At 43.8% G+C, this 20937-nt stretch overlaps 3 protein-coding genes across 16 annotated transcripts in view; 2 read left to right on the plus strand and 1 right to left on the minus strand.

Moving 5' to 3' along the window:
- cfap43 (cilia and flagella associated protein 43) overlaps positions 1–3336 on the plus strand; it is a 97262-nt gene extending 93926 nt beyond the window's left edge. For all 6 annotated transcript variants that reach the window (XM_069900400.1, XM_069900402.1, XM_069900404.1 and 3 more), the window contains one exon: positions 3046–3336. In XM_069900400.1, the coding sequence (XP_069756501.1) occupies positions 3046–3227 (182 nt within the window). In that variant the 3' untranslated portion in view covers positions 3228–3336. The remainder of the gene's footprint in view (positions 1–3045) is intronic.
- Positions 1841–12245, minus strand: sfr1 (SWI5-dependent homologous recombination repair protein 1). 4 transcript variants are annotated; one of them, XM_069900419.1, is made up of 4 exons: positions 12078–12151; positions 9879–9997; positions 8531–8971; positions 1841–4208 (listed from the first exon to the last, which is right to left on the minus strand). In XM_069900419.1, exons 2-4 carry the CDS (start codon positions 9978–9980, stop codon positions 4020–4022), a joined length of 732 nt encoding a protein of 243 aa, XP_069756520.1. In that variant the 5' UTR covers positions 9981–9997; positions 12078–12151; the 3' UTR covers positions 1841–4019. The 4 variants fall into 4 exon arrangements, with proteins under 4 accessions (XP_069756520.1, XP_069756521.1, XP_069756519.1 ...); XM_069900420.1 differs by lacking the exon at positions 12078–12151 and adding an exon at positions 11640–11885; XM_069900418.1 differs by lacking the exon at positions 12078–12151 and adding an exon at positions 11573–11629.
- LOC138744366 (collagen alpha-1(XVII) chain-like) overlaps positions 11759–20937 on the plus strand; it is a 115046-nt gene continuing 105867 nt past the window's right edge. For 4 of the 6 annotated variants that reach the window (XM_069900406.1, XM_069900411.1, XM_069900410.1 and 1 more), the window contains exons 1-2: positions 11759–11891; positions 13058–13375. The gene's annotated coding sequence lies outside the window, so the exon portion shown is untranslated. The remainder of the gene's footprint in view (positions 11892–13057; positions 13376–20937) is intronic. The other 2 variants (XM_069900408.1, XM_069900407.1) reach the window with 2 other exon arrangements.

Below are 20937 nucleotides of genomic sequence, written 5' to 3' on the forward strand. Positions count from 1 at the left end.
TAGGCTCTTAGCAAACCTTGCCACCTCTTTAGCTTCTGAGGAACCCTCCCCCCAAACAGCAGCACAAATAAATAAATAGGGGGGAAAAAAGTTTTAAAAAAATAATTAAAAAAATAAAAATCGCTGGATATAGTAATGCAAACCCATACTTTTTTTGCCATATCGAATTCTTTCCATCTTTTTACCAAATCTATTTATACTGGGGGGAAAAAAAAGAACCTTTCCCCTCTCAACTTCTAATGGGACGCCTCTTTGTTTCACACCCATCAACACTGCGTGCAGGATTCATTCTCTATCTTGGTATCTCCGGAGTCTTATGAGGACTGAACGGGGTCTCCATCCAGTCCTGGTTTGGGGAAGGATGACCGATAGGCCCCTTCTACCTGAAGTTCCTCTCCTCCCCTTTCCATTCCCAATATCTCAGGGATCTACCTTTTTTAAAAAAATGCAATGGGTCTTCCCCTTCTTCGTCCTACAATTTTTTATATTATTTCTCCTTTTAAGGTTGTCTTGCTTATTTAGTTTATCCCAAATCTTTTGGCAGTCCTTTACTCCCACGTCTATCATTCCCAGTTGACTGCTCTCCCCTTCTCCCTCTGTGTTGTTCCTGATGCTGCCTTCCAACACTCTGCCACCACCACCTTGTAGCCTCTGCTGCCTCCAGGATGCAGGTAAGGCCATTCTCCCAGTGCCTCTGATTCCCCACCTCAGGATGTATGGTTGGGGTCACCCACCTCTTCCACAGTTTCTCCTACACCTCCCCTCTCTTCTCAATCTTGCCACCGTCCACAGGGCCCATCGCTGACGTTACTACTCCCATCTCTGCCATCTTTGCTGTCGCTTTGTTTCTACTGCTACTTGCAGGATTGCTCTTTGATGCTCTCCCTCTCACCACCTCTCTCAGCCTGTTCCTGTTAGCTCCTGTGGGTCTCACCTTGATGTGCAGGCATTGGCTCTCCCACAGAGATGCCTGCACTCTTCCCTGGGCCTGCTGACAAGTGGGTTCCGTTGTCTTCCAACTCAGCAGCTTGCGCAGGTAGGTTGTTCTTTTCTTTACATTGGCCTATTGAGTCCGTCCCGCCATTCCACTCAAACAGGCACTGCTATTTTCTTTGCCACATGGTCTCTGTGCTGTGCTGTTTCTGAATTCTTTTTTCTTTCTTCCCCATGTCTATAAGTTTTAAATCTCAATTGTGTAAAATTGAATGTATTGCCAAGACTCCAGTACCTCTTCCAGACTTTGCCCATGGCATTGCCCTGGAGATTCTTTCAAAACCTCAACCCACAGGTAAGTAGATTTCTTTGGAACAAAAAAGGCAGCCAGGGTCTCCATGCAGAAACTAATATGGGACTATAATCTGGGTAGATTGAAATGACCAGATTTCAAAAAATATTACTGGGCAGCCTAGTCAAGGGGAGAGGTGTACCATCCTGGGCACATTGTCTCCACATGGTGAGAAGGTAGTAGAATTTATTTATAAATGGGATGCCAAATTATTATCTGGCAAGGACAACCCTTTACTAAAGCATAAATATGTGTGGAATAAAAATAATCAATGTATTGGCCAGAAGGTGGGGTTGTGTCCAAACCCTCCCCCCCCCCCCCCACCCCACCGACTCAGAATAATTTGATACTATTGATAACAAGATCCTGGACATCTGGTGCCAAAATAAAGGGTCAGGTGTATCAAGGAGTTATGAGCGGGGGCAGCTCAAGTCATTTGAGCAGTTAAGAATCAAATGTGATTTGTCAAATGAGACACTCAGTTAAGATCTTTCTTGAGGGACAAATTGGGTCCAACCATGGCCCTACTGAAGTGCAGTGACATAGAAATTCCAATTCAAAGAGGGAACGCAAAAAAGTTTATTTCAGCAATGTATTCCCTGTTCCAGGCAGAAGGCCCGAAAACGGGGCTTCACAGGTCAAGGCAGAGGTGGGAGTCAGACCTAGGTGTTATAATTGACGAACGGAGCTGGTCGGACCTGTGTCATGACAGTATGACCACAACAATTAATTCACAATATAGCTGGTGCAGTATAATTTCCTTCACCAGCTATACCTCACACTGCAGAAACTGAATAAAGTTAAATCAGAAATTTTGGATCAGTGTTTCATAGAGGCAGAAACCTTTGTACATTCAATCTGATCATGCTCCAGGGATGGAACTGGGACAAGATCTGGAAAAAAAATCATAGGTAAAGAATTTCCACAGGATCCAGTCGTTTCTGTTGGGAAACATTATGGACACAAGGTTTACGATGAAGTTGTCCAAATTTTAAATCCAATTTGTGTTGATCGCCTTGGCAACAGCCAGGAAGAGTATTGCAGTTACCTGGAAATATGACTCCCATCTGAGCATTGCACATTGAACATTGAGACCAAAAGAGAGAGAAAAGCAAACTAGTATAATGACAATGAACATCAACAACTTGGCTCCATTACAACCACCCAATCTTTGGGTTTTTAAAAAAATGTTTCCATCTCTGCAGATTATGCCCCAGCTAGTTTAATGACATTGGTAAACTATTTTAGACACTTGGCTGTATCTTGTCATCTCAGAAGTTAATAAAGAATAGTTGAGGCCCCAGTTGCCATCTCTGAGGGACACAAGTCAGCTGACAAAATAATACCAATTGTCCATTATCCTTTCTGTTTGTGTCTTGACACTTGGGCAAACTCTGAAACAGATCAGTAATTTGCTCCAAGTTCCAACTCTAATAATCCCTTCGGAGGCTTAAACTTTTAAGTATTTAGTCACCATGACTAATTATAGGCTCTGCTCTCAACTTTATTAACTGATTGATCAGATTGATCCCTCATTGAGAAATTTTTTGAAGATTACAATGAGTCCTGCCCTGGAAGTGAGGGCTGACTTGTGCCATGTCAACCTGGCAACAAAGGAGGAATCAAATACAAAATGGCCAGAAGGAAATGTCTTTAGCTGCTCTTGGCCTGACCCTGACAAAGGCCTGCATATAGTCAGGTACACAGAGCAGTAAACACATTCGTCCATAGGCACAGGCTGACTCTTCTTTCTCTAATAGCAATGGTCAAACCAGAAGGAGATGCCTATGCTCGCTTCAAGGAACTGATGCAGCACAAGAAGTTGGCAGAACTGACCAGAGCCCAAGCGGAGGACATTATTACATTGAGGAATGAGCTGGAGAGACAGCACATGAGAACCTTTCCCAGGCTGACAGAAAAAGAGCAACAAACCTACAATTAGACTATTTTTGATTCTTATCTAGCTTTATCAGAGATTTAAAGCAAATCTAGCCACATTCTTGGTTACTGATCTATTTAAAATGTCACAATAAAAATTTGTTTTACCTTCAGCTTGTACAGTATGTGTGAATCACTCCTTCAAAGCTGTGTCATCTAAAGAACTAACCTCACCCACAGCAAACATTTCCATGTAGTGCCGGCAGTTGTGTTTGTGCAAGAAAGAAACGTCAATGCTGAAGTCTAGTCGTTTCTGCTCGCCCCACACATAGTTAACATAGACGAGTTAACGAACGGCCTCATTTCCTGCTGTGGAACTCCATGACAATCTGATTTGTTGCAGGTTTTTACTTCAGATTTCCAGCAATATTTCTATGTATGCAAGTCCTACCCACATTAGACTTTCTGAAATACAACACCTCACCATTCCTCTGTATTAAATTCCATCCACTATTCCTCTGTCCTCCCTGCCTAACCTATTAACATCCTGCTGCAATTTTTGGCACCATCTTCATTATATACAATACCGAAGACTTTCGTTCTCAACAAAACACCACCTTTCCCTTTACTATCTTGAGCAGCATCAGCAGTGGCTTAGAGAGGAATTCACTGCATGGACCCCAAAACACAAAGCTCAGCAACAAGCTTCAGAAATAATGACACTCTTGGAACCTAGTGGTGCAGTCTTTATAATAAAGAATGTCTTGTGGTAGCACAGAATACGGAGGTTGCAGATTAAATAAAAGCTTATTCTTCAGTCATGACCAGGGCTGCCAATTCTCCGGATGGAGTGATCTCATGTATCTGTGAAGTCCTCCTCAAGCCTGTCATAATGGAGGATTCTATCTTCCACAGCCAAGCTGTCAATGAGCTGGGTGAGAGTGGGCTTGTCATCAGTAGAAAGAACCAGTTGAAGTTCATAAAGTAAAGACTGGCTACTCTTCCTCCATTTCTCTATCAGAGACCCCAGTTCTGTCAAATTATTCTGAAAGAAATATCAGATGCACATGTTAGTAAATTATTGAGAAAGTTTAAATGACTCCACATTATATCAGTATTTGAAAATTATTCACAAGTATGAATATGATTGTGTGGCAGAAGGTTTAATTTCTTAGCACTATTCCTTCCTTAACTTGGAAATGCAAGATGAGGCACGTTGGTCACTCATCTGCAATGCCAGAATCAGGCTTGACAGTCATACACCAGGAATAAATCCCTACAAAACAGGGAACATTCCCTCTGTGACTCCCTTGTCCATTCTTCCCTCTTCAGGATTTATCCCTGTGACTGTAGGAGATGCTCCATTTGCACACCAAACAGTTCTTCCAAGTGAAGTAACATTTTACTTGTGAATTTGTAGGGGTCATATACTGCATCTAGTGCTCCCGTTGTGGTCTCCTCTACGTCGGAGAGACTGGATGCTGACTGAGAGATCGCTTTGTTGATCATCTTGACTCTGTCCGCCACAATAATGTCGATATCCCAGTGGCCACTCATTTCAATTCTCCATCCCATTCCCTTGCTGACATCTGCAAATTGGAGGAACAACACCTCCAACTGGATGGCATTAATATGGACTTCTCTGGCTTTTGTTTAAACCTCTCCCCCCCCCCCCCCCTTTCCCCTGTCACTTTTCTCTATCTCTGCCTCCTTCAGCACAAACATGATAAATTCTTACCTCATCCCTTACCATATCCAATTAACACCTTTTATTGGTCTAGATTCCACCCCCAGCCAGCATTGTCTGAATTCTGAGACTTTCTGAGATTTCCTGCTTCTGGATTATTCCAAAAAGAGCTCAGGCCTTTTTGGAATATATCTTTGTCTCCTATAGACGCTGAAAAGACCAGCTGAGTTCTTCCAGCATTTTGGTGTTTTTACTACAATCACAGTGTCGGCAGACTTTCATGTTTCTCATTGCAAATGATGGGCATGGTCCTATTGCTGCGCAATGTCCCAGTCAGCTGGACTTTGCCACAGCACTTTATCCTTCATGGAAAATTTTTCCAGGATAACAATTTTGACCACAAGGCCATCAGACAGTGGTTCTGCAGAAACAGAGAGATGAGGACTCAACAGACCCAGTAGGATGGTTCCCTAAGCAGACTGTTCTGTCATCTGGTGGAATGCCTCATCACCAGGGCTTACAAACAAGCAACGGGACTTGGACTGGCTGGCAGAGAGAGGAGCCATCCCAATCAGATCCTTCTATATAACTGGAATATCACCCACTACACACATTATCCGCGAGATTACTGTGGTGGAGTTGAGACTGTCACCCGCCTCTTTGCTGATTGCAGATTTTCAATATGTTTGTGGGGAAGGATGTACGGGATCTTTGTCATGGTTCATCCCCAGCAGCAATATGACAGAGGATTCTCTGGTCTGTTCTCGGTGACACGCTTGACAAGTCATTCAGAACTGCTGGAAGACCATCAACTCAGTGAAAGGTACACTTCGATCTGCCCGAAACCTATTGGTCTTTCAGCACACAGGTGCAGGAATGCTGCCAACTAGCATATTCCAGGCTGCAGAAGTTCATGCTGAGGGACGCACTGAGGCTTGGTGCAGCTAATGCGAGGGACCTGTGGGAAAGGACTACAGTCTAGAGTCCTCCCATTACCGGGCATTGAGAGGCTGAGACCAAAGGGAAGTCCCCCAAACCAACAATGGAGGGAGAATCGACAAGGTGCTACAGTGGTGGTAACTGTATTCAGAGAATAAATGTAACAATGTACATGGTTGAGAATTGTGGTGAACTGCTGTACACTAATTTATCTGGCTCCACCACATTCTGTGACTGTATCTGTGGCTCCTCATTTTTGACCCTGTATAAAGGCTCCAACACCATAACCACTGCCAAGAAAGCCAGGGTCAAAACACAGGATGACCTTCAAGGTTATTGTAAATAAAAGGTTATTGTTTTGTAACTCCAGTCTTTATTGAGAGCACATCAATATATAGATATAACTGATTTAACAATGTAAAAAGACTTTGAATGTTTTTTATTGTAAATAATTTGTGAATAAAAGTATATTTTTGGTTAAAAAAAATTCCATTTCCTACACTTCTCATGATGCAAAACTGGTTCTCAACAACTGTCCCAGCTTAAGCGACCAATTCCCACCAGCTTTTACTTTTGCATCCTGCAGGAATGTGGTATTCACAGCTAAAATCCTGCAACCATGGAGGTCTGTGCCCAAAATGGCAGCATCTGTGCTGGGAAGCAAATTGAGGGAATGCAGGCTCTAGGGGTGCAGCAGAGCAGCACAGGGCACCAAAAACAGTCCCCCCTTCCGACAGCCACTGGAACCTTGGCATATCTGATGCCAGGTTGTTTCAAATCTTATACACATGTTCAGAAAGAACATATGCCCATCCCTGCAATCTAACTCCACCACTCCTGCAACACAATTCCATTTCTCCTTCAAATCATCTGCTATCATTTCCTCCAACTTATTCCTGGCTACCTTCCCTCACAACTCTCTAGATTGGACGTCATTTAAAACTCTGTAACTTAACTCATAACAAATCCTACTCCTCACATCCTCCTCGCTGACCAGATTTGGCCTGTCACTGAATATTCTATTGCACTTCTACAGGCATACTGTGGGAAGTACACTAACTGGGTTGCAACGTGACCTAGTTTGGAAACTCAAGTGCTCAGGAATGCAAACTGAGCCCAGTACATCCATTGAAGACACATGGTTAAGTGTTTCAAGTTTTCATCCTGCCTAAATTCATCCCTCTCCATCTGCACTTCATTAATCCTTGCCATTTTCATCCCAGAATTAATCAACATTGATTTGTGAGGGACAGATTGTGTCTTACCAATTTGATATTTTTTGTATGGAGGTGACTAAGGCAGTTGACAAAGGTGGGGCAGTGGATGTTGTCTACATTAATTTTAGTGAAGCATTTGACAAGATACCTCCATAGTTAGCTGACTCAGAGGATGCAGATGCATGGAAACCATGAAGAGTTGATAGTTTGGATACCAAACTGGGTCGCTGATAGAAGACCGAGGGTACAGGTGAGAGGCTACTAGTTGGGCTGGAGGCCTGTGACCACTAGTGTTCCACTAGGATTGGTGTAGAGGACCCTGTTCTTTGTGAAATACATAAATGATTTGGATGAAAAAGTAGGTTGCTGTGCGAATACGTTTGCAAACGATACCAAGATTGGTGGAGTAATGGACACTGTAGAGGGTTATCAAATACAACAGGATATAGATCAGTTACAGTTATAGAAGGAGAAATGACAGATGGATCAATCCAGACAAATGTGAGGTGTTGCACTTTGGGAGGTCAAATGCAAGGGAAATATAAACAGTCAATGGTAGGATTGATGTAGAGGGATCTTGGTCCACAGGTCCTTGAAAGTGGTCATGCAAAAAAAAAAAGCTGTATGGCATGCATGGCCTCATTGGTTGGGCATTATAAAAGTAAGGAGGTCATGTTGCAGCCATATAACACTTCTGGTTGCCCCATTACAGAAAGGAGTGGAAGCTTGGAAAGGGGACAAAAGAAATTGACCAAGATCTTGCCTGGTTTAGAGGGCTTGAGTTATGGAGAGAGATTGGACAAACTTAGGTAATTTTCTCTTGTGTAGAAGGCATAGAGGATAGAAGTGTATAAAATCATGAGGCATTGACAGTGGACAGTCAGAATCTTTACCCAAGGGCAAAATTGTCAAACACAAGAGGACATGTTTTTGGTGAGGGGGAGGAAGTTTAAGTGAGATGGGTGGTACAAATATTTTCGAGAGTGGCATGTGCCTGGAATGGGTTGGTAGAAGCAGATACAATAGTAGTGCTTAAGAGGCTTCCAGATATGGATATCAATATGAAGGGATTGGAAGGATATCTGTCAGGGACAAGCAGAGGAGTTTTAGGTTGATTTGGACATCATGTTCAGTACAGATTTGTGGGGACTGTTCCTGTGCTGTATAATCACCCTACCACTGGTTGCCTTGCTTCATTTGCTCAAGTCCAGAGTTCTGAAATATCTTCCCAATAACTCTTGACATTTTTCTCCTGGTTTGACACTCCTTAAGCAATTCTCTGTGGCCAATTTCAAACGTGATAATCTTTGGGACCCTATGACTCTGACTCCCTGTCTTAATTTGATAAAGCTTTCATTAAGTTGACTTTGATAATTTACAGTGCCATGGCAATAACAGCTATTATAGTTTGGGGGGTGGGGGGGAAGAATGATGATGCAAAAGGTTGTAGTTCTAATGGAGCTCATGTGGGGTAACCTGTGGAACATAACCAGGAATTAATAGTGAGTAGAGACAGCCTCCTACCTTTGCCCTGTACATCTGAACCATTTTCAACCTGCGAAGAAGTTCCTCTTTCTCCTGCACTTCTCTTTGCAGTCGATCCTTTTCCTCAAGTAGCTCCTGCTGTACTGCACTCAGAGTCATAGGATAAAGTCTTGGTGACTTGACAGGAGTCCAGGCATTTCGCAAGGCTGCTCGGGAAGGTCCTGGATGCAACACCTCAGCATTCATCTCAGGACCTAAACCGACCGTCTTCTTGCAAGAACTCTGCTTCTTCATGCACACACCACTTTGATCAGCAGGAGTTTCACCAGCGAGCTGGATGATACCCAGTTCTGTATTAGTCACTGAACTTGCATTGCCCTTGCCCTCACAGTCAATCTTTAATCGCTTTGGCACAATGAAAGGAGCATTAAACGAACGCCGTGTTTTCTTCAGCCGCTCCCTCAGACTGGCGCTCATTGGCTGACAGAGGGAACAATAATGTTAAGTTTTTCTAAATAATTTGACATTGTACCTTTTGTTATTAAGCATCTTAAGGCTGCAATCACTGATCTTCACAAAGTCAGTTTTGCCTCAGTAGCAGACCTTCAGCTCCAAGTGAGAAGGTTGTGGATACAAGTTCCACTGCAGCACTGAGGAAAGTATTGTCTGAGGGCTATAATGGCAAGAATGCTTTGTCAGGGGAATAACAAGGAGCAATAGATTCAGTGTAAATTTAATGTCGCAGCAATACCGGGGGACTGGTGCATATTTCAGATGAGATTCAATTGAGTTATTTTGGAGCAAAATTTGCTCACCAGTGTCTGTTGGGCTGACGCTAATCCTTTATTCAAAGTAGGTAACAGTGGAGAGAGAAACACAAAGTCAATCTTTCATGATAATCTGAATGTTTCCCTCTTTAATCAAACTCCTTGACCTGCTCATCTGCAATTTGTTACTCCCAATTGTTGACAGATTATTTGATAATTGTCACTTTGCTTTCACGAGAGCAGTTGCCATTGCAAACAGGCCCAAATGTCAAAAGACAACTGGCTCTAAAGCACTATGGGACATAAAGCACACCAAAGCCACAACAAAAATGTGTTCTTTCCTCAAGTTTTTACAGGAAATTCCAACCAAAGTTGTTCCTGTTTAGGAATACTATTGCAGGCTGTAACCAGGGATTCACACAAGGAGCAGGGAATGCAGATAATGAAATGGATCATGTCTCACAGGGCATGCTCCATCTCAGAGTGAAGAGGGGCAGTGGCCAGGTGGCAGGCCATTGGCATCACCACATCACATGTGAGCATTGATTCCTGCACAAGGTGTAACCTTGAAAGCAGTGTGGCTGCTGACCCGCAATGACTTTTTAGTGTTGGGCACTCACCGTTTTCGCCACTGTGTTGCTGTGAACTGGGGTTTCAATAACTGTGGTCTGTTTGTCTGCAGACAAAGACTCACATGGCGAACCAAATGTTAGACTCTCCATTCTTGCACTCTGTTCCTCTAAATTTAACAACACAAATCAGGTTTATAGAGCACAGTAGAATGTCCACTGATAGATTGTTATAATGAGGATGGGAATACCGACCACTGCTCAGTCAGGTACATGACAGAGTAGGAAATCATGAAGCTCATGCTCCTCCCTCACTACAGAACAATCTGGAACTTCACCTCCATTGCAGACATACACCTAATCTTTCTTCTGTATTAATGCCTTCTTTGAGTGTTTCCCTTATTCCAAACCTCTATCCTTTCTCAAACCTTCAGTCTCTGAATACACCTGTCACATTCCTGCTCATTCCCCTGTCCCAGTTCCCAGGGACATAGATGATGGTTAAGGCAAAAGCAAATAACAAGACTGCTATAGATGGTCACTGCCTCCAACCTCTCCACTCACCCATCCCCTCCCCAATTATTGTATACTTTCATTTTGCATTTGATCTTACAAAGTGCATCACTTTTCACTTGGCTGGATTAAACCCAAATCTACATCCGATTTGTATTCTGTATCCTTTGACAATTTTCCTTAAAAATGCAAGGAGGCCAGAGGTCACTGCTACTGGATAAATCTAGAGCTTTTTCCCCATTTCAGATAAAAGCTGTCCTGGTGGCATTCATCCTTTACTGAGAGGTAGATCTTGATTAATGGGAAGTGGGCCATATCTTCCACAGTTTCTTTGGAGTGTTTTATTGTCAGAGAGCAGTCTAAAGCCTATCCTTGTGTATGCTTCATTGAATGAGTCCATTATGATATGAACAAACAAATACTTCTCCCCATGGGCCCATTCAGATTCCATCCTCCTTGCTGCAATAATGCACCTGACCTCCACCAAACTTCCTCCCACTAGTCCCTCCAAATAGGTAACAATGTAACAACATTTTCTCCACTTCAGACCCAAGATCAACTCCTGACTTGTAGCAGTGTCCAGAATTCAGTTGCATTAGTCTCATTCAGAGGCCAAGCTGCAAGTCGCAAATGGAGCCAGAACCTGGAGCAAAAACAGTCTGCTGGAGGAGTTCCACAGGTCGAGCAGGGGTAAAAGAATACTCAATGATTTGGGTCAGAACCCTTTATCAAAGCTTGGGTCAAGAGTTTTCATGAAGGGCTCCAGCCTGAAACGTCAACCCTTTTTTTCCCCTGCAACTGATAAAGCTCGACCCGCTTAGTTCCTCCAGCAGATTATGTTTGTTCATATCATAATGGACTCATTCAATGAAGCATACACAAGGATAGGCTTTAGACTGCTCTCTGACAATAAAACACTCCAAAGAAACTGTGGAAGATGTGGCCCACTTCCCATTAATCAAGATCTACCTCTCAGTAAAGGATGAATGCCACCAGGACAGCTTTTATCTGAAATGGGGAAAAAGCTCTAGATTTATCCAGTAGCAGTGACCTCTGGCCTCCTTGCATTTTTAAGGAAAATTGTCAAAGGATACAGAATACAAATCAGATGTAGATTTGGGTTTAATCCAGCCAAGTGCAAAGTGATGCACTTTGTAAGATCAAATGCAAAATGAAAGTATACAATAAGTGGCATTGGCATAACCAGGGTGCAAGTTCACAGCTCCTAGTACCCATGAGAGTAAACATTATCTTCCAGCCAGTCACTTCCACGACCCGCCTCCTCCCTCTTCTCCTCACCTGGTTCTACCTATTATCATCTGCCTTCCCGCTAGGATCCACCAATCAGCCGCCAGCGCGTCACACCGCCACACTGGCTATCTACCCAGCCGTGACGCCGTTTCCATAGGAACGGCTCCCCCTTCCACAGAGGCTGACTGGCCCGCTGGGTCCCCGGGAATGGGTCCGGTCTCCGCTCCACACGTGTTATCACCATACACCGCCCTTGCCCGGTTCTCTGAGCTACCGAGCGCACACAGAGTAACCACCACGGTGAGCACCAATCTGTGGAGTTCAGGGTAATTTCGGAAACATCAGAAGGTCAGGAGGAGGGGAAGAGGAGAGGGGAGGGGGAAACAGGGGAGGGAAAGAAACTGGGCCCATGGGGAGAAGTATTTGTTGGGGGGGGGGTGAGAAAGAGAAAGAGAGAGAGAGAGGAAGGACCGGGGCCGGCCTCACCGTCCAGTGTCTCCCGCTCGCGCACCGTTTCCCGCCCAACGCCGCCTGTTCTACGCCTGCGACGATCACTCGCGGAGCTCGCTGGGATTTGTAGTCGTATGGATTTGTCGCCTTCCTTTTCCCTGCGCACAGCAAGATCCCACAATCAACCATGATTGGTTACCCACTCCGGACGGAAAGTCTCGGCTCCAACACCATCACGAACTGTGCTCCGACTCCTTTTCCTCCTATGTGTGCAGAGCCGTAAGGTTTAGTGATTTTCCCCCCACCACCAGCTTCGCGCTCCCTCAGTGCAGCCATTACCCCACTCCACCTCCCTCTCAATTTAAACACTGGAGTGAAGTAAGTGGGATCTCGGTCTAATCTCCTGCTCTAACACTCTCAGAATCAGGATTTATTGTCGTGAATATGTCTCGAAATTCGTTGTTTTGCGGCAGCATTGAAGTACAAATATTGCAAAAATTACATTTAAATATAAATTGGTGAAAAAACAATGAAAGTGAGATAGTGTCTGTGGTTCATTATTCATTGAGGAATCTGATGGGAGAGGGGAAGAAGCTGTTCTTACTGCTGAGCATTTGTCTTCAGGCTCCTGTGAGAAGAGGTCATGGACCTTGATGATGGAGGTTGCTTTCTTTTTGTGTATTTTTTTCCCCCCAAAAAGTATACACAATAAAATCTTCAATATCGCAATAAAACTTTCTTACAAACAACAAAAAGAAAACAGTTCCCACCACCCCCCCCCCCCCCCCCAACCTTTCCATTACATAAAGATCCACACATCGTCAGGGCTTACATATATTTTAAATATTATAGAATACAATTGGGGAAATCAAGTTTGGATATGTATAATAGTAACATTTGTAGTCCTTTTTTAAAATTACTGTATTTGGGCCCCTATATGGTCCAGGTATGGATCCCAGATCTTTACAAAAGTGTCATATTTATTCTTTAAATTACATGTGATTTTTTTTCCATAGGTATACATCTGTTCATTTCCACACCACCTCTTGTAGATATCCTGGATGGAATGAAGGCTGATGCCCATGATGGTGCTAGCAGAGTTCACAATGCTCTGTAGCCCTTTCCTGTCAATGTGCATTGCCACCTCCGTACCAGACAGTGATGGAGCCAGTCAGAATACTCTCCACGGTACACCTGTAGAAATTTGCAAGAGTCTTTGGTGACGTACCAAATCTCCTCAAACGCATTACAAAGTATAGCCGCTGGTCAGCCTTCTTCGTGATTGCATCGACGTAGTGGCCCCATGACAAATACTCAGCAGTGTTGACACCCAGGTACTTGAAGATCTTGACCCTTTCCACTGCTGACCCCACGATGAGGACTGGTTTGTGTTCTACTGATTTCCCCCCTCCTGAAGTCCACAATCAGCTCCTTAGCTTTGCTAATGTTGAGTCCAAGATCGTTGTTGTGACACCACTCATCAAGATGATCTGTCTCCTTCCTGAACTGCTCACACTAACCATATGAGGGTCTCATTTGCACAACACGAAAGCTATCTATCTATCTTTATTTATTTGTATAGACAAAATATTGCCCTGCATATGTTTTGTTTGTCTGTGTGTTATGTCTGGTTGTGTGTCTTCAGGTTTTGTGCCAAGGACTGCAGAATGCTGTTACATTGGGTTGTACTAGGGCTGGTGGGCACATTCAGGGTTAAGAAACCAGGGCAGATCAAACATTCTGATTGGTGGAACAGAGTGGAGGGGTAGAATGGCCTCCTATTCCTATCCCATCACTCACCATTCTTCGGGATCCAGTCCCTGAGTCAGGTGGGAGTCAGATATGTCACTGGGCCCTGGTCCCACTCACTGATCATTCAGAGCAGGTGTGTAGCCGAGGCGGTATTTGGGATTGGTGGGAGGAGTCTGTAGGGGTCTGGTTCCCTGGTACAGATGGTCATAGGAGAGTCAGTGAGGCTCCAGATCACCATGGTTTGCTGGCAGGTTTGAGGGAGGGATTATGAAGCTTGCTGCCAAAACATTGACTGTCTTTTGCTTCATATGGATGCTGTGTGAACTGCTGAGTTCCCAGCACGTTTTTTTTAAAAACAATACAGACTCTTTTGGCTGATGAGCCTGTTCCGCCCTATTACACCTAATTGACGTACAACCCCTGGTACATTTAATCTTGTAGACCACTATTAAGTCACCTCTCATCCTTCTTTGCTCCAAAGAGGAAATTCCTAGCTCTGCTAACCTAAGTTAGCAGAAATAAGACTTATTTTCTAATCCAGACAACATCCTGATAAATCTCAGTATCTTCTCCATAGCTTCCACATCCTTCCTATAATGAGTTGGCCAGACTGAACACAATATTTTAAGTGTGATTTTACCAGAGATTTGTAGAGTTGCAACATGACCTCTCAACTCTTGAACTCAATCCCCTTATTAGTGAAGCCCAGCATCCCATGGGCCTTCTTAACTATTAACCTGTGCATTGACTTTGAGGGATGTTTGGGTTTGAAACCTAAATTAGGTATCTGATCATTAACCCTGTACTCAACCCTCAGGTTTGACCTTCCAAAATACATCTCACATTTATCAGGATTGAATTCCATCTACCACTATTCTGCCCAACTCTGCATCCTGTCTATATCCTTTTGTAACCTATGATAACCTTCAACACTGTCCACAACTCCTAACCTTCATATCATCCGCAAACTTACTGATCTATCCTTCCATTTACTTGTCTGGGTCATTTATAAAAATCACAAAGAGTAGGGGTCCAGAACTGATCCCTGCAGAACTCCACTAGTCACTGACCTCCATGCAGAATACTTTCTGTCCACTACTCTCTGCTTTCTACAGGCAAGCCAATTCTGAATCCACAAAGCCAAGGTTTCATGTATCCCATACCTTGTGACTTTCTGTACAAATCTCTCATGGGGACCTAGTCAAATGCCTTACTAAAATCTAAATACACCACATCAATACCTTCATCAATTTCTTTTGTTACCTCCTCAAAAAACTCAATTAAGATTGTGAGACACAACCTTCTCACAAAGCCATCCCAACTATCCCTGAGATGATAGTACTTCTCACTTCATTCACTTTGCTGGCAACTTGCATCCTGACCTCAAATCCATGTGTTCGATCTCCAGTGACACTCTCCCCTTTCTTGATCTCTCTGTGTCCAATTCAGGAGACAAGCTTTCCACAGATATTTTTTACAAACTCATTCCCACAACTACCTCAACTACACTTCTTCACACACAGTCCCCTGCAAGGATTCTATTCCTTTTTCTCCAGTTCTCCATCTCTATCATATCTAAATGAGGTCTTCCAGTCCAGATCATCCAAAACGTCCTCCTTCCAGAAATGTGGCTTCCACTCCTCCACCATCAACTCAGCGCTTAACTGCATCGCCATTTCCTGCTCATCTGACCTGGCCCTCTCTGTCCCCAGACTCAACAAAAACAGGATTCCCCTCGTCCTTATCTACCACTCGACCATCCAACACATTATCCTTCATAATTTCTTCCACCTCCAATATGATCCCATCACCAGACATATATTACCCTCTCCACCTTCCATAGGGACTGCTTCCTCCATGACTCTTGTCCTCTCATCTCTTCCTATTAATCACCCACTTGACATCTTCCCCTGCAGCCACAGAAAGGGCCATGCTTGCTCCCATACCTCCTCCCTCACCACCATTCAGGACCCCAAATAATCCTTTCAAGTGAAGCAACACTTCATGTGTACCCACAAGAGTCATTATCTGTACCAGTGATCATGTTGTGGCCTCCCTGACATCGGAGAGACTGGACGCATACTGGGAGATCACTTCACTGAACACCTTTACTCTGTTTGCATCAGTGACAGGGATCTCCCAGAAGCTAAGCATTTCAATTTAGCGCCCCGTTCATGTGTTATTACGTCTGTCTGTGACCTCATGCACTGTCAAACCAACACCACCTGTAAACTGAGGAACAACACTTAATTTCCTGTCTGGGCACTCTCCAACCAGTGGAATTAACATTAACTTCTCAATTTTCTAGTAGGCTACTTCACATTTTCCTTTCCTTCCCATTTTCTCTGTCTTCTTTCCTCCAGCTCTCCAACCCCTTCCCTCACCATTCACCCGTTTGCTGGTGTGCCCTCCTTATCCACCTGTGGGACTGTGCTCCTCCCCATGCCCCTCTCCCAAGCACCATTTTGTTCAGGTGCCTGTTCATATTTTGTCACACCTCAATGAAGGGTTCAAGCCCGAAACGTTTGTTATTTTTAAAAAATCTTTGTTACATAAAGTGCACTGATTGATCTGCTGAGTTTCTCCATCTTGATGTTTGTACTTCTCCAAATGCTCTTCTTGGACACCAGGACAATTGATAACCCTTTTGAAGCAAGGTGGTAACCTCTGACTGCAGCAGAGTTTGAAAATGTCAGTGAATGCTCTGGCTAGTTGGTTGGCACAGATTTTCAGTATCCTGGTATACCATTAAGGCCTGATGCCTTGAGAGGGAACACCCTCATAAAGGATGTTCTGACGTTGGCCTCAGAGACCGATATCACAGGGTCATCAGCTTCACCAGAGATTCTCGTAGGTATCGATTCTTCTCAAAGCGAACATAAAGGTAGTGAAACATCACAGCCATTTATGATGTTCTGCCTCATTTTGTTGGATGAAATGGCCTACAATCCCACCATTGTATTTGACTCTCTAGCTTCCGTCGGAATTTCCTCTTTGCCTTTCGCAGGTCATACCTGTGACTTCCTGAAGAGATCTGGATCAATCTCATCATCAGCAGGTTGTGAATCTTGATTCATCCATGGCTTCAGGTTGGGGAACTCCCAGTATCTTACTCATGGTATGTACACGAGGGCACACACTCATCCACACAGGTCTTGATGAAGTCAGTCACTGCTGTGGCATATTCATTCATTTAAGGATGAGTCATCGAATATGGCCCAGTCCCTCGATTCAAAGCAGTCCTGCAGGCGTTCCTCAACCTCCCTTGACCAAACCTTCATTGTCTTCACCACTGGTGCTGTAGTCTTCAGTCTGCATGTTTGCCAGGAATAGAAGTACAGACAGGTGATCAGACTTGCCAAAGTGCAGTTAATGGGATGCTTCAGTAGGTATTCTTCATGGTGGTGTTGCAGTGGTCCAGAATTTCTGGTTTTGAAGATGTTTTGTTGAGAAAGTGTCAGGTTCAGTAGGTTCAAGGAGAGATGATTCTGGACACAAGGGCACAAGGGTTTGCAATCAAATGCAACTTATAACAATTAATGAAAGAGCATGGGGATATATGTGAACTGACCAGTGGTCTGAGCTCAATCTTAACTCACATTCCACCTGCAAACCATAACTTTTGTCCACAAATTTGTCACTTTGAGTGAAACAAAAAATACACCACATACTGACAGGAGATGTGACTTCCGAATGAGTTTCAGACGGGGAGGCCACGAGTCCATCAGCATTAGGCAGGGAGGCCATGGCTCCTCCACACACAACAGTAGGTAATATATTGGTGGTAGTTCTTGACATTATCAACTCTGCTCTTTTTTAAAATATTTGTTTTAAATTTAAAAACACAGCAAGATAACTGATCTTTCCGGCCTACAATCCTGTGCCAGCCAATTAATCTACAACCCCCATATGTTTTGAAGGGTAGGAGGAAACTGGAGCACCCAGAGGAAACCCATGCAGACACAGGGAGAACGTACAAACTTGCAGACAGTGCCGGATTTGAACCCGGGTCACTGGTGCTATAATAGCGTTGTGCTAACCACTACACTAACCTTACTTCCCTCTTTCTCAATGGTAAAATTATGTTGTCTTTGTTCCATTACCTTTGTAACCCTGCACTCTGTACAGTGTCTTAGTTATTGTACTATATACAAGACGGGCTGGATTGCTTGCAAAACAAACTTCATCACTTGTACATGTGACAATAAGCTGGAAGCTGAGAGGCTGAGAATGGGACTTGGAATGATGAAATAGGCAGCAATATTGTCAAAAGATAATACAGGTGGTATGTGGGAAAGATTTCAAATAATTTTCAAATCTTTTCCACAAAAAAGTTGAGGAATATCAAGGATGGATAGTAAGGAAGGAGGTAGATACAGAGAGAGATCATGATCAGAAAGAAGATGAGGCAGGAGAGAGAAGTTAAAACTCTAAAGAGAAAATGGTGGAACTAAACTGCAATAGACAGGAAGGTTGGATGGAATTGCTTTGTTTGCATATAGACAGGACCACCAGCTAATAACAAGAAGGAAGGTTGCAGGAGATGTGTCAAGATTTAAGATTCCTATCATTGTCACATATGCAAAGTGCACAAAAATGGTTTGTTTGCCTATCAAGGCACACAGAGAGGCGCCATTACTACAGCATCACTAGTAAGCAAAAGAAAAGCAAAAGAGATACAGGATGTAACCTCTAGTCACAGCCTCCTGTCCACTCTAGCAGTGAGCTTGAGTCATTCAAGTTGCACTTCCTCGGCCCCTGGCTGTCAGAGCCTAAGGCCCTTCAGGAGCTCTGCTCGTTAATGGAGGTGAATGGTATTTGTGTCTAAGGGGAGGCTGAAGCAGGATAGATAAGGGTGTGCTGATCCATTTAGAAAGGCAGCAGAAAGTTGGAGTGGAGCCCAAACCTCATCAAGGGCTAGATCTATGAAAAAGGCAGAGTGAGGCTGTCAGGAATGTTATCGGCAGCAGCTTTTCACACAAATCTGGAGCCCTAATGCCCAATGGATTCAGGGGACAGTGGTTCTTTTTAGCTAGTGTTGGTTGTAAAACTGACAAGCATCTTGATGGGCTGATTGGCCTTCTATCATGGGACTGATGGGCTGAATGGCCTTTGCTGTGTAGAAGGCTCAGGGGAATGAATGACCTGCTGCAGTGCTTAATGGTGACACCTCAGTTTGGTGATGTTTTGGAGAAGGGCACTGTGTGAGTTTTGTTCAGAGAATGTCGGGCTGTTGCCAACAGCCACACCTGGCTAATCCAGCACAAAAGCAAAGCCTGGGGAGCTGACAAGTCGAGTGCTGAATCCACTGGGGCTGTTTCCACTTGCCCTTCCTGAGGGGCAGTGAGCATGTTTGTGTGCTGAAGCCTGTTGCCACTTGTTTCAGATTGCTTTGGTTTATCCACAAGATGAGAAATGGCTTTTAGCTGAGTGTCTCCCTTCTCACACTGACTTTCACCAACCCCACTCAATCAACAATTCAATCCAGAAGAAGATCAAGCCAAGCGTAAAGCTATGCTGACCCTACCATGGCCACTGGTCGGACCTCTCACTTTGCAGCTTCACCCACACTTTCTTCCCTATTCTCTTTCTACCTTTTACATTTCTCTTCTCCCCTTCTCAGGATCTATTCTCTGCCCTTTCTCTCCCCCTTTACTTGGACTTTCTCTCTCTCACACACCTGCTTTGTTTTACTTCTTGTCCTCATATTTTTGACTCTTTTACAAAATTTTCCCTTTTTCCTCTATCACTATTTCTGCCATCCTTGTTTCTCACACTATACTCATGGAAAGTTAAGTACGTACAATGTAATTTTCAAAAATTAAAAGTCTGCTTCAGCACTTTAATTGAATTCTCTGTGGAAGTAATGAACAAGATAAAGGGGACTCCTTTAATGTATTCAGGTTTCTGGAAGGTGTTTCCCAAGGTAAGAATGGGTGCATTGAGGGTGAGATATTAGCATGCATGGAGGATTGGCTAATTAACAGAAAACAGACTTTGTAGCCAAGTCTGCAGATGATGCGATGATAGATGCAGGGGCAGGCAATGAATCTGCTGAGGGACTTGGACAGGTTGTGAAATGGACAAAGAAGTAGCAGATGGAATACAGCATAGGCAAGTGTATGGTCATGCACTTTGGTAGAAGATATAAAGGTGAAGACTATTTTCTAAGTGGGGAGAGAATTCACAAAGTGGAGGTCCAATGGGCCTTGGGAGACCTCATGCAGGATTCCCTAAAGATTAAGGTTTCGACTCACCTGTAGAACTGCACCTCCAAAGGTACAGAGATAGTTTGGAAAGGACAGAAGGTGACTCTAAGATATTGTCTTCCATCATTGAAGTACAGTAAGGGCTGTTTTGCAAGCGGTCCAGCTAGTCAACTCATATGTAGTACAGCAGTGAAGGCAGACAGAGTGCAGAGTTACAGAATGACATGGGAAGATCAGTTAGTATAGGACAGGTAACATTATTTTACTGGTGTGAGGTTTGTTCAGGCATCTGATAACAGCAAGAAAGAAACTGTCCTGGAATCTGGCAGCATGTGATCTCTCATTGATGGGAGGAGTGGGGTGAAGAAAGGGTGGCCAGAGTGCGATGAATTTTTTAATACATTAGCTGTTTTTCCAAGGCAATGGGAAGTGTAGATGGAATCAATGGAAAGGTGGGGGAGGGAGGGGTGTTGTTTGCGGGTCTGAGCTGTGATGTAGATTGTCCTTGTGAAAAGATCAGGTGGATGGAATGTACAGTATGAGATTGTCCATTTTGGCAGGAAGTAAAGAAGCATTTTATCAAAATGATGAGATACTGCAGAACTGTGAGGTGCACAGGGATCTGAGATTCCCACCTGATTCACAGTAAATAGGGAGGAAGCTCACTGAATGTTATCACTTCTTGTGATCATAATTGGATACAGAGGTAGGAAGATCATAACGTTGGTGCAGAAATTGACTATTCAGCCCATGTCTGCCCCGTCATTCAATCATGAGCTAATCCATTTTCCCATTCGGCCCCACAGCCTGACCTTCTCCCCTTAACCTGAATCAAAATCAATCAGAATTTATTGTCATGAACAAGCCACGAAATTCGGTTTTGTTTTTGTGGCAGCATCACAGTACAAACATTCATATAAGCCACCTTACAAAAA

This window comes from Narcine bancroftii, chromosome 10 (genome assembly GCF_036971445.1).
Source record: "Narcine bancroftii isolate sNarBan1 chromosome 10, sNarBan1.hap1, whole genome shotgun sequence".
NCBI classification, from domain to species: domain Eukaryota; kingdom Metazoa; phylum Chordata; class Chondrichthyes; order Torpediniformes; family Narcinidae; genus Narcine; species Narcine bancroftii.